Source organism: Pongo abelii, chromosome 4 (genome assembly GCF_028885655.2).
Source record: "Pongo abelii isolate AG06213 chromosome 4, NHGRI_mPonAbe1-v2.0_pri, whole genome shotgun sequence".
NCBI lineage: Eukaryota > Metazoa > Chordata > Mammalia > Primates > Hominidae > Pongo > Pongo abelii.
In genome coordinates, this window is record NC_071989.2 from 82,920,379 (window position 1) to 82,933,205 (window position 12,827).

The 12,827-nt window shown below is 35.8% G+C and overlaps 1 protein-coding gene across 8 annotated transcripts in view; it reads right to left on the bottom strand.

Annotated features, from left to right (window-relative positions):
* CERT1 (ceramide transporter 1) overlaps positions 1-12,827 on the bottom strand; it is a 144,930-nt gene that overhangs the window by 36,299 nt on the left and 95,804 nt on the right. For all 8 annotated transcript variants that reach the window (XR_008525027.2, XR_008525028.2, XM_024246734.3 and 5 more), the window contains 2 exon segments: positions 11,894-12,051; positions 6,033-6,125 (listed from right to left, as the gene is read on the bottom strand). Coding sequence is in view for 6 of the 8 variants with exons in the window: in XM_024246734.3 (XP_024102502.1) it covers positions 6,033-6,125; positions 11,894-12,051 (251 nt within the window). In the remaining 2 variants the exon portion in view is untranslated.

A 12,827-nucleotide genomic window follows, 5' to 3' on the forward strand; every position in this document is an offset into this window, starting at 1 on the left:
ACTACAGCATTTAAAAATTCTGGCCAGGTGTGGTGGCTCATGCCTATAAACCCAGCACTCTGGGAGACCAAGGAGGTGAGATCACATGAGGCCAGGAGCTCTGGACCAGCCGGGCCAACATGACGAAAATCTGTCTCTATTAAAAATACAAAAATCAGTGGGTGTGGTGGAGCACGTCTATAAACCTAGTACTCAGGAGGATGAGGCACAATAACTGCTTGAACCCAGGAGGCGGAAGCTGCAGAGGGCGCAGTGAGCCAAGACCGCACCACTGCACTCCAGGCTGGGTGGTGGAGCAAGACTCAGTCTCAAAAAAAAAAAAAGAAAAAAAAATTCTATTTTGCCAAATGAAATGGTTTTTCCTTTAATGGCAAACCTTTGGGAGAAGAACTAAAGGAATTGGCATAAAATTTTCTTTATTAAAAGGCACTTTAAAAAACCCTTTTATCTCATCATGCTTACTAAGGGCAGGAGCTACTTATCTGCCCCCTTAGAACAGTATTTCTTATGTTAACAACTCTCCTTGAAGAGTTCTCTACCCCTAGATTCCTAAATTCCCCTCTCCCCCTCTAAGCACTCTCATGGGGCTCCTTTGTAGGTTTCCCCTTCTCTGCCTATCCTTTAAATGTTGGTGTTCCTCAGGGTTCCATACTGGCTCTACCCACAACATTCTTACTTATATCCAATGCTTCAGTCATCCTTTGATGACTCCTAAATTCACAGCCAGACCATCTCTCTTCTAAGGGTTAGATCTTTGTATCTAATATAGAAGACTTCCTCATATGACTCACCTCAATTGCAACGTGTCTGAAACCTCCTCTTCTATCTCCACACCTATCTGCAGAAACCTGGGCCTAATCTTGGATTCCTTCCTTTTCCCTCATTCAATCATCACACCCTTCAATTCTACTTTCCAAATACAATTGTCTCCCCCATCTGTGGTTTTGATTTCTGTGGTTTATATACAATAAGATATTTTGAGAGAGAAAGAGACTACATTCATATAACTTTTTACTATAATACAGTACTATAATTGTTCTATTTTATTATTGTCAAAATAAAAATTAAACTTTATCACAGATACATACATATAGGAAAAAACAGTGTATATAGGGTTCAGTACTATCTGCAGTTACTGGGGGGGGGGGGGTCTTGCAATGTATCCCCCCCAACCACTGATACAGAGGGATTACTGTATCTAATTTGTCATTGCCTCTCTATTCCTCCTGCTTTGACTCTAATTTAGGCCACCTTCAACTCTCATCTATATTATACAAAAAGTGTCCAAGTGCCCAGTCACAATTGTTACCTTCAATCCATTCTTCCTACTGCAGGGAGAATGGCTTTTCTAAACTGCAAATGTGAAAATGTCATTTTCTTGATTAAAACCTATTGTCTCAGGATCTGAACTAATTCTTGTCGATCTTTCCAGTCAGTCTCTTAACCATTCTTTCCTCTCAATTTGTGGAGGCTCTACCTTCCAAAGAGAACTACTTTCAGTTCCCCTGAGGAAAAATATTCTTTTGCTTCTGACTACTGGAAAACATTCTTTACTCAATTTACTCATTCTTAAGTTTTCTGCTAAGAGGTTCTTTCCTCCTAAGAGGTTCTTTCCTCTGGGAAGACATCTCTGATTCAACACCTTCCCTGCATTAAAAGTGTTTCATGACATACATTATGATAATTGTCTATTAGTCTTTGTTCCCATTATGCATTCAGGTAGGGCCCTTAGGCAGGATCCTTATAAGCCTTGTTTCTTGTATTCTCCAAGCCTAGTGTAGTGCCCTACATTATGGTAAGTCTTTTTTTTTTTTTTGAGATGGAGTCTCAGTTGGTTGCCTAGGCTGGGGTGCAGTAGCAAGGTCTTGGCTCACTGCAGCTTCTGCCTGCCGGTTCAAGCAATTCTCCTGCCTCAGACTCCTGAGTAACTGGGACTACAGGCGCACACCACCACGCCCGGCTAATTTTTGTATTTTTAGTAGAGACGGCGCTTCACCATGTTGGCCAGGCTGCTCTTGAACTCCTGACCTCAGGTGATCTGCCCGCCTCGGTCTCCCAAAGTGCTGGTATTACAGATGTGAGCCACCACACTCAGCCACATTATGGTAAGTCTTAAGAAATAAATTTAAGATTATAAAGTAATTTCTGAGGCTACAGAAGTCAGAAACACTTAGAACTTTTTTATAATTAGAACATCATGAATGTCTGATTATAATCAAAAAGAGTCATAGTTTGAATTAAGTGTCTAAAACCCATATGACTATAATATTGATACAAGAAAAGATAGATGGTTCAAAACTCCAAAAGAAGGGGAAGTGTAAAAACAGTTCCCAGTTTATATAAGAATTGTATATTTAATTTAACTTAGAAAAAAAATAATTAGAGTACCCTTAACCAGTTTCTTCACTAAGAAAGAGTAAAGTGCATTTCAAATAGGTGAATAAAGGATGTTTATTCAACAAATGCTAGTGGAATAAAATAGGTTTCTATACTGTATCATTATTTTAAAAACTCCAGATATATTCATGTATTTAGAAGAGACCACTGGAAAATAAAAAATGAGAAAATATAATTATTTAAAGTAGAAAATGCCCTTCTAAGCATGATACCAAATGTGGAGAAAAGTGGATCAAAGGACTGAGGAGTTAATTACACAAAGGTTTAAAACTTTTATGTGGCAAAATCTACCAAACATTTTTAAGTTACGAAGGAAAAAAAATAAAAAAGAGGCAAATTCTATATATCTTCTAAATCAATAGGAAAAAAAAACCCCAAAAAACAAAACAAAACGAATAAGAAAACAACCAAAGGACATGGCCAAGTTAATCTTAAAAAAGAAACGTGGCAGCCATAAAAAAGAATGAAATCATATTCTTTGCAGCAACATGGATGAAGCTGGAGGCCATTATCCAAAGTGAACTTGTCACAGGCCAGGTCTCACTAAACAACCGTTTCAGTACTGACTGAGTGTTTAAGTTAAGTATTAAAAGCCAGTGCCCTTATACAAAGGCTGGGATGTAACAAAAACTCATCAAGAGTTTTGCCTAGGCCTTTCCTGGGCCTTAAAGCGTGATAAAATAATGAAGGAATTCTTAATAGGAGCCATTTAGGATTAAACAAGTTTTACTGGGGGTCTGAAGAAACTCCCCAGTCCTCCATAAACAAGTTTATTAGGGGTCTGAAGGAACTCCTCAAACCTATGTGATTTAGGAGGAGACACGATAAGGGTAATCACTCTAGCACTTTACTGAGGCTCCAAAGGAAGGTCTGCAGGACTCAGACCTTAGTTATAGATTAAAAGAAGTTAGTAACTTATGTCTTTAGATGAATGCACACTTACAGGCAGACATATAGCTTAGAAGGTATATAAGCTCTGGAAAACTTTGTAATTTGGAGTTGGTCTGGTGATGATGTTCAGGCCTTCTCCCTGTAACCAGTTACAGAAATAACTCTCTTCCTCCCCAGTTCATCTGCATCTCATTATTGGGCCACGAGAAATAGCAGCCCGACCCTCAGTTTGGTCCCAGAACAAATTAACTCACAAACAGAAAATCAAATACTGCATGTTCTCATTTATGAATGGGAGCTAAATAATAGGTACACACAGACATAAAGATGGAAATGTAGGGACTCTAAAAGGAGGAAGGTTGGCAGGGAGGAGTGAGAGTTAAAAAATTAGCTATTTGATATAATGTTCACTATTTGGGTAAGGGGCACACTAGAAGCCCAATCTCTGCCAGTACACAATATAGTCATGTAACAAACATGCATGTGTACTTCCAATGTAAAATAAAATAAAAAAAAAAGAAACATGAATGTCTGATAAACATAATTTTTAAAATGCTGAATTACATACATAAAGCAATTTTTTGCCTTTGAAACCAGTAAATGCATGTACCTAGCACAAGGCCCCTCTTCCCTCCACCCGTCCTCTCCCCCTGGGAAAAAAAAAAAACCTGTGTTGTTGGAAGCAGAGATAAATATGTACACAAATTATACTTACATACTGCTGGTAGATAAACTATACCATATATTGTTAAATTTAAAACATGGGCTTTATTGGCTTATTTGTATTTTGTATAATCTTCCTATAATGAATATACATTTTATTTATAATATTAAAAAATAAGGTACTTTAAAAAGTTGGTATTTCTTCCAAAATAATAATCCTAAAATAGTAAAATAATTTGCTTAGTTTCAAAACAAAAATCATCATTATAATACCTCATATTAAAACCTCAGAGGATAGCTAATTATGTAATTTTAATACATTTTAGAAGGGATAAATTGAGAACAATAATTAAAAAATATTACAATTTAAGTCTCATCAGAATGCTCTCTCACAGTTGGAAATTGATTTCAATATAAAAAAATTCAGCAACAGCAGAGCAGCTGTTTAGTTTTCCTTTCTAGAGCAAAAGTAGCAAGAAAAAATTCTTCTGTTTTCATAAATATAACTACAACTATTATATTCTTCTGTTCCACCTCAATGATACTCCTTGATACCCCATTTTTAAACTGCTCATTTCAGAAATATCAACATTTTTTTTTTTTGAGACAGAGTCTCCCTCTGTTGCCCAGGCTAGAGCACAGTGGCACGATCTCGGCTCACTGCAACCTCTGCCTCCCGGGTTCAAGTGATTCTCCTGCCTCAGCCTCCCGAGTAGCTGGGACAACAGGCACTCGCAACCATGCCCGGCTAATTTTTATATTTTTTTTAGTAGAGATGGGGTTTCACCATATTGGCCAGGCTGGTCTCGAGCTCTTGACCTTGTGATCCCCCTGTCTCGGCCTCCCAAAGTGCTGGGATTACAGGTGTGAGCCACTGTGCTGGCCAACACTTTTTTTTTTTAAGAGACAAAGTCTCACTCTGTCACCCAGCCTGGAGTGGAGTGGTGCAATTGTAGCTCACTGCAGCCTTGGGCTCCTCAGTAGCTGGGACTACAGGCAAGTGCCACTATACCCAGATAATTTTTGTATTTTATTTTATAGAGATGAAGTCTTGCTATGCTGTCCAGGTTGGTCTTGAATTCCTGGCCTCAAGCAATCCTCCTGCCTTGGCCTCTCAAAGTGCTGGGATTACAGATGTGAGCCAGTGCACTAGCCTCAACATTGTTTAATGGCAATTACCAAATATATTTCTTACACATTTTTTTCTCAATATAGAAAGATAGTTTATAAGATTTTAATGTATGTGTGTATATACATGGAGAAGGAGATTTTATTACCTGCTTAACAAATAAACACAAGGAGACAAAAGCTGGTTTCAGACATTTTCAAACAAAGACAATTAGAACAGTTTATGTTCAGCTATGGATAAGATCTCACAGTAGGCCAGGCACGGTGGCTCACGCCTGTAATGCCAGCACTTTGGGAGGCTGAGGCGGGCGGATCACGAGGTCAGGAGATCAAGACCATCCTGGCTAACACGGGGAAACCCCATCTCTACTAAAAATACAAAAAAATTAGCCGGGCGTGGTGGCGGGCACCTGTAGTCCCAGCTACTCGGGAGGCTGAGGCAGGAGAATGGCATGAACCCGGGAGGCGGAACTTGCAGTGAGCTGAGATCGCGCCACTGCACTCCAGCCTGGGCGACACAGCGAGACTCCGTCTCAAATAAAAAAAAAAAAAAAAAAAAAAAAAAAAGGATCTCACAGTATAGTACAGACTAAAATCTTTTGTCTGCAAAGTACTCAGATTTTTCCTTTATAGTTTGCTTTTATGTTTAAAAAAAAAAAAAGTAGATAACACTAAAAATGATCATCTTTACAGGGGAGATAAAAATTTGTCCTATGAAGTGAACAGGCCTAATACTAAGCCTTTTGAAGCCTAAACTTTGTAGGCAATAAGAAATATATATTTGAGCATGCCTGGCATTTACATATCATGAAATACACACTGAATTAACATAAACACTGAGGAAAAAATTATATATTTAGAATATTTAAAGGTTACAAAAGTATTATTAAAAAATCACTTTTGTGATAGACATGACCTATGTGTTTCTCTAAGATCAAAATATAAATTCATACTTCATAATCTGGTCCTCCAAAGTGGGATTTTTTCTTAAGTTCTGTCATTGCATTTTTATATGCTTCCTCTGTTCTTCTTTTCTTCTCAGTTTCCTATTAAAAAGAAGTGAAAAATTTGTAATTTGAGGCAGGCATTTTAATTACAATGAAGTCTTTTAGGTGGAATTCCTCTACATTTCACTGAAATTTTACAATTTGACACAAAAAAATTCCACTCCTGTGAAAAATAAGAGTATTATTCTGCCCAAGAAAACACTTTTCTCTAGGCTATAAATTACTCACAACCTACTATGTATATGTATGTATGTATGTATGTATTTTTTGAGACGGAGTCTTGCTCTGTCACCCAGGCTGGAGTGCAATGGCGTGGTTTCAGCTCACTGCAACCTCTGCCTCCTGGGTTCAAGCAATTCTCCTGCCTCAGCCTCCCAAGTAGCTGGGATTACAGGCTTGTGCCATCATACCAGCTAATTTTGGTATTTTTAGTAGAGATGGGGTTTCACTATGTTTGCCAGGCTTTTCTCGAACTCCTGACCTCGTAATCCACCCTCCTCAGCCTCCCAAAGTGCTGGGATTACAGGTGTAAGCCACTGCACCCGGCCACAACCTACGATTTAAATCACCACTAAAATCACCTTAAAAGTAGGTTATGTGTTTAAATGGTTAAGTAACTGCATGTATACTTAAAAAGAAAAGAAAAGAAAAAAACTCCCAGGTAAATTAGCACCTGAAAAATACCTACTATACATTCTTATATTTCCCCTTCCCACCAACCCCAGTTAAGAGATACATTTATTTTGGTATGAAGAAAAACAGCAAGTAATACCAGAAAAGAACTCAGTAGGTGGGATCAATGAATGCTAAAAAGATAGTCTAAGAAAGAAAACCTCCTTATACTTTCTCACTGCTGCTTAAGACTGTATTTTAGTGTTGAAAAAGAATTTAGTTATCTATTTTAACATTCTCCTTTTAATGATAGGGCCTATAGCTCTAAAAGGTTAAAAGACCCAGGGTTAACACTTAAAATAACAAAGGTTGGTCCCATATAAAACTTATTTCCACAACAATGGGGTTCACTGGGTCAAAACTGATACTGGAGTCCAGTATGTTTGTAAATAATCTAATGCTTTTATTTCCTCATTTCAAATAGTCACACATGGCTTTTTTCTTTTCTTTTTTTTACCTTGTCCAAATTCCATTTTCTAAAAGACTGATTTGCTTGGTCCCCCTATTGGGTAATCTAAGCACGACACTTCTGAAAGTGAAAGGGAATGTTAGTAATAATCTTGCTGAATTAAGAACTGCCCTGGTCAAACCAGGATTCAAGGTCACTCTGGCTATAGGAAATGTAAACAGCTCTTCCTATTTCCCCTTATTCCCAAAAAAACACTACTCTGAAGAGTGTGATCATCAAAAATCATAAGACAACAGATTATGCTTGTGATCTAAAGAAGGCTAATGAAAGCCACATGAATTTACTGTCACATGTTAGTTCACCATGGGGATACAGTCTGAGAAATGTGTCACTGACGACTTAATTCTTGTATAAACATCATAGATCGTACTTATATAAACCTAGATGGTATAGCCTACTACACATCTAGGCTATAAACATTTACAGCATATGATTGCACTGAATACTGTAGGCAATTTTAACATGACGGTAAGTATTTGTGAATCTAAACATAGAAAAGGCACAGGAAAAATATGATATAAAGGATAAAAAACAGTATACTTGTACAGGGCACTTATGAATGGAGCTTGCAGGATTTGAAGTTCCTCAGGGTGAGTCAGTGAGTGAGTAGTGAATGAATGTGAAGGCGCAGGACATTACTGCACACCACTGCAAACTTTTAACACTGCATACTTAGGCTATACTACATTTATTTAAAAATGTTCTTCCTTCAATAATAAACTTAGCTTACTGTAACTTTTACTTTATAAACTTTTTAATTTTTTAAACTTTTTGAGTCTTTTGTAATAAGATAGCTTAAAACAAACATATTGTACAGCAGCACAAAAATATTTTCTTTATACTGTATTCTACAAACATTTTTCTATTTTTTAAAAAATTGATATTTTTTAAACTTTTTAAACTTTTTTGTTATAAACTAAGAGTCAACACACACATTAGCCTAGGCCTACACAGGGTCAGGATCATCAAGATGTCACTAGGCAAAAGGAATTATTCAGCTCCATTATCATGTTATGAGACCACAATTGTATATGTGGTCCATCACTGATGGAAAGTCGTTATGCAGTGTATCACTGTACTTAATGGCTAAAGTCTAAACTGAACTCACACAAAGCAAACTACTTCTAAATACCACATCAGCGTTAAAGACAGTGGAAATCAATGAATCGATGGGTTCATTAGACCCAAAGATTTCATTAAGTGGTTTTTGTGTACTAAAGAGAAAATGGGACTACAGATCCACCAGAATGACTAAGCCAGGTGCAGTGGCATGTGCCTGTAGTCCTGGTCATTCAGGAGGCTGACGCAGGAGGATCACCTGAGCCCTGGAGTTCAAGGCTGTAGTATACTAATGGCTGTGCCTGTGAATAGTCATTGCACTTCAGCCTGGACAACACAGTGAGACCCTGTCTCTCAAAAAAAGAAAGACTGTCCCCAAAATCAAACAACATCAACACCTACACACACACACACACACACAGACACACACACACACAATACCAAGTACAGTCAAGAGTGAACAACATCAACAACACCCACACACCCACACATCCCTAATAATACCAAGTGCTGTCAAGAATTAAAAGTAATTGGAATCCTCACCCATTGCTGGTAGAAATATTAATTTAATCACTTTGGAAAATCATCAGTATCCACTAAAGTTAAGCATATACCCCTATGAATCAATAAGTCTACTCCAAGGTATGAGAAATACACCTAAAGATATGCCTCAAGAACTCTCATAGCAGTTTTATTCATGATAGCCAAAAAATGAAAAAAACCTAAATGTCCACCAACAGGAAAATAGATAAGCAAATTGAAGTCATACAATAAAAAGTTATACAATAAAATACTGTATAGCAATAAAAAAGAATAAACTACTATTAAATATAACAACATGAATGAATCTCACAGTCTATGTTGAAGGAAAGAGAAGGCCTGACTCAAAAGTATATTGTATGATTCAATTTGTATGTTGTTCCAGAACAGGCAAAACTAATCTATAATGACATAGGTTAAAACCATATGATCACCTCTTGGGGTGGTGGTATGATATGGAATGGGAAGGAGCATGAAGGAACCTTCTAGGGTGCTAGAAAAGTTATATATCTTGATCTGACTATGGTTAAGGGGTGTATACAAATGTTAAAAAAATCAGGTAGTATACCTAAGATTTGTACACTTCATTGTATGTATGTTATATATTAATTTTAAATGAATAAAACAAAAATGCACAGCACAGCAATAATATTAAAGACTTACAGGAAAGTGAAAATGTATGTAAAAGTACACACCTGTGAATCTAATAATGTAAAGCAAATGTATCTTCAATGAATAGGTTATCTCTTATTAACATTGTTAACCATAATTGCCTAATTTTAGGTCTTCCTGGACATGACTGGCTAACAAGTACGCTTCTTCTACAGTAGAAAGGATTATTATTATTATAGGTAACCAATAAAAATCATCACTACAAAATAGTATTTTCAATTAGCTGAAAGAATCCTGGAACTGACATTATAAATCTACATAAAAGTATAATATAGACAATTCTATTATTAAATAGCTGTTATTATCACCTATTTAATTGCTCTCATTAGATTTTAAGCCCCTTGAGAGACTATTTCCTGCTCGTCACTGTTTTCCCATTCCTAGCTTAGAGTCAAGCACACAGCAGGCACGCACCTGAATGAAACAATTTCAGTGAAACCATATTCTTATCATTGTACTTTCTTTCTCAATTCTAAGAATTACCTGAAAGACATATTTGTTGATAAACAACTTTCTCTATTTAAGAACTTTCTAGTCTTTAGTGTGTATATATACATACACACACACACACACACTCTACATACAAAAGATTAGAAAGTTCTTGAATAGAGTTGCTTACCAATAAATACACACATACCCTGCATATATTATGTATATATATATGAACACACACATACTGTGTGTACACACATGTGCAAATACACACACACTTACATTCCATGTAAAATGTAACTGGGATCCAGTTATTTCAACCTTGAGAAAAAATTACAGTGGAAAAGGTTAATAAAATTTGACATCAGATAGATCTGTAAGAAGACTATAAAACACAGTAGTGTCCAGATTTTAACCAATACTGCCATCTTTTCTGGCTGTTCTTTGGTGGACAGTGTTGCATGGAGAAGCAACAAAAGTGGTTTTTTCCTGCAGATCTTTGGTTTGCCCTGCTTATTGCTACCCAATAAAGAAAGAGAACTGGTAAGATTAACAATGCTGAAAGCAATCAAAAATCTATCTCCCCTTTTCGACATGGCAAATAAACTTGAATGCTAAAATAATCAGGAAGTGGTGTTATATAATGTGAAAAGGTTTTAAAAAAATTATTTTAGGCAATGTGGTTAGAGTATATGACCAAAGAATATGATCCCTTAGTGAAGGAAAAAGAGACTAAAGAGAGAGAAAGTTGCCAAAAAGTTGGAAATTAGCTAGTCTGGACAAGTTGAATGATAATCTTGAACCATTAGTCTAATGTATTTAGGGAGTTGTCCTGTTTTTCAATACATTGTTTTTTTGTGTGTGTGAACAGGGACTCTTCTAATAATTCAATTTGATCCACACTGAGTATAGAGTTGAAATCTTTGAAGATAATAATAGTTTGGCTCCAGAATGATAATAAATTTTCTATACCTTAAAAGGATGTTTTCATTACCTATTTTAAAAGAAGACCTATTCCTAATCAAAATGGCTTACTCTCACTTGCACTTGTGCATTCTGAACAGCTCTCTTTTCTTCTAAAACATGGAAACCTTCCTAAACACATAGTGCTATCATTGCTTTCCTTAGTGTCCTGCTCAAATTCAAAGGCCTTCAAACTCTGCAAGCAATATAACTCAGAATGAATATGATTCTGGCTGATGTCTAATCTGGCATCCAGAGCTGATATATAAAAGAATAGAGAAAAATGCCTCTAACTCTGTTACTTTTCACCTTTTGACAAGCCTCTGGGCCTCAATTCCTTCTTCTATAAAATGATGGCATTGGACTAGAACTTTAAGGTATGTTTCAATTCTAACATTTTACTATTTTTCTAAAGCTGAATTATAAATAGAAGTTTTCCTACTTAACAAATCCACTGAGCCATACTTCACACCAGAAACTAAAGAGTCATACTGTAATATTATCAGTGCTGCAGTTTAAACAAAGGTGGGAAAATCTGAACATAGGGCAAATGCTCAAACAACATAATGTATGTTAAATGGTATCACTGACCATGGAAAAAATACATGAGTATTACTGTAATAAGTAAATGTTTAACTTTGTAAATTGGCATATAAGTTAGTTCACACGCCTTAAATTCAGTTTCATACATCATACACCTAAAGGTGGGTAATGTTAAATGGCTCAACGCTTCTATTCCAAAGCATTACTAACATCATCACAAAAACTTTTATATTAAATCTTTCAAGAAAGCATACTGTATAGCAACTAAACAAGTAACTGGTGAATCTTGTTAGGCAAATGAGTTTAGGATGCCCATAAAGTTTCAGAGTAGTAGTATCATCTGCTATTTCTATCAACCCAAGATTCTTCCCTAAGAAGTTAGCTTGTTTTAAATATTCAAACAATACATAAAACTTAAAATGTGATTATTTTTAAAAGGAAAAAAACCTAGTCTTACCTTATCCAGTCTCTTCTGCCAGCTGTCCTCACGTTTAACCATTAGTTCAATACAATGAGAAAGTGTTGCAAGGATTCCAGCAGTAGTTGCTTTAAAAGTTATCGCTTCCCCTTTAAAGTCTATACCATTAATTCCTTTTGGTGTCACATGTGGAAATACTGAAAATGAAAATTATTCACTGAAAATATCTCTAATGAGGAAATAATTCATCACAATTTAAGATTAGAAAATGTTTAGAAAATTAGCAAGTCAGAGCAGGTTTTGGGATTTTAATTTTCCTCCTGTAGGCCAACATTTAAAAATCTCCTATCCAAGCTCTATGAGCAAAGAAGCTTCGTGGCAGCACATGTACTTTCAAGTCCTTTTTTTCTAGATTCTGTTTCCTGAAATTTATTTGCTGTGCTGCACCCAATTAATCAAATAGTAGGAGAAGCAATACTTTAAAAATAACATTCTGACAGCTTAGAGTAGGACCTAATTACGGCAAGAACTACCTTATTATTTTGAAAAGCCTAGAATTTAAAAAATATCTGAAGATAAACTAAAGAATATAATAAAATAATATACAATTTAAAAATAAACATACAAATTTAAATCCGGGACCAATGCACTTAAACTCAATGCCTTTTATGTTTCAATTTTATCATTTTAATTCATGGTTAGCTTTTGAATTAAACAAAAAATCTTAAAACTCAAAGATGCAAACAAGCAAGCATAATATTCTATAGTTAAGAAATCATTCTAGAATTCTTATAAATGAAATAATGACAATTTTGACTTTAAAAACTATTAAACATATGACAGTAAACGTATAACCCATCAAAGAACAAATTGTGAAACAATCAAAATGTAAAATTTCTGCTCTTGAAAACACTGTTAAGAGGATAAAGAGATAAGCCACAAACTGGGAGAAAACCTTGTGTGGCATATATTT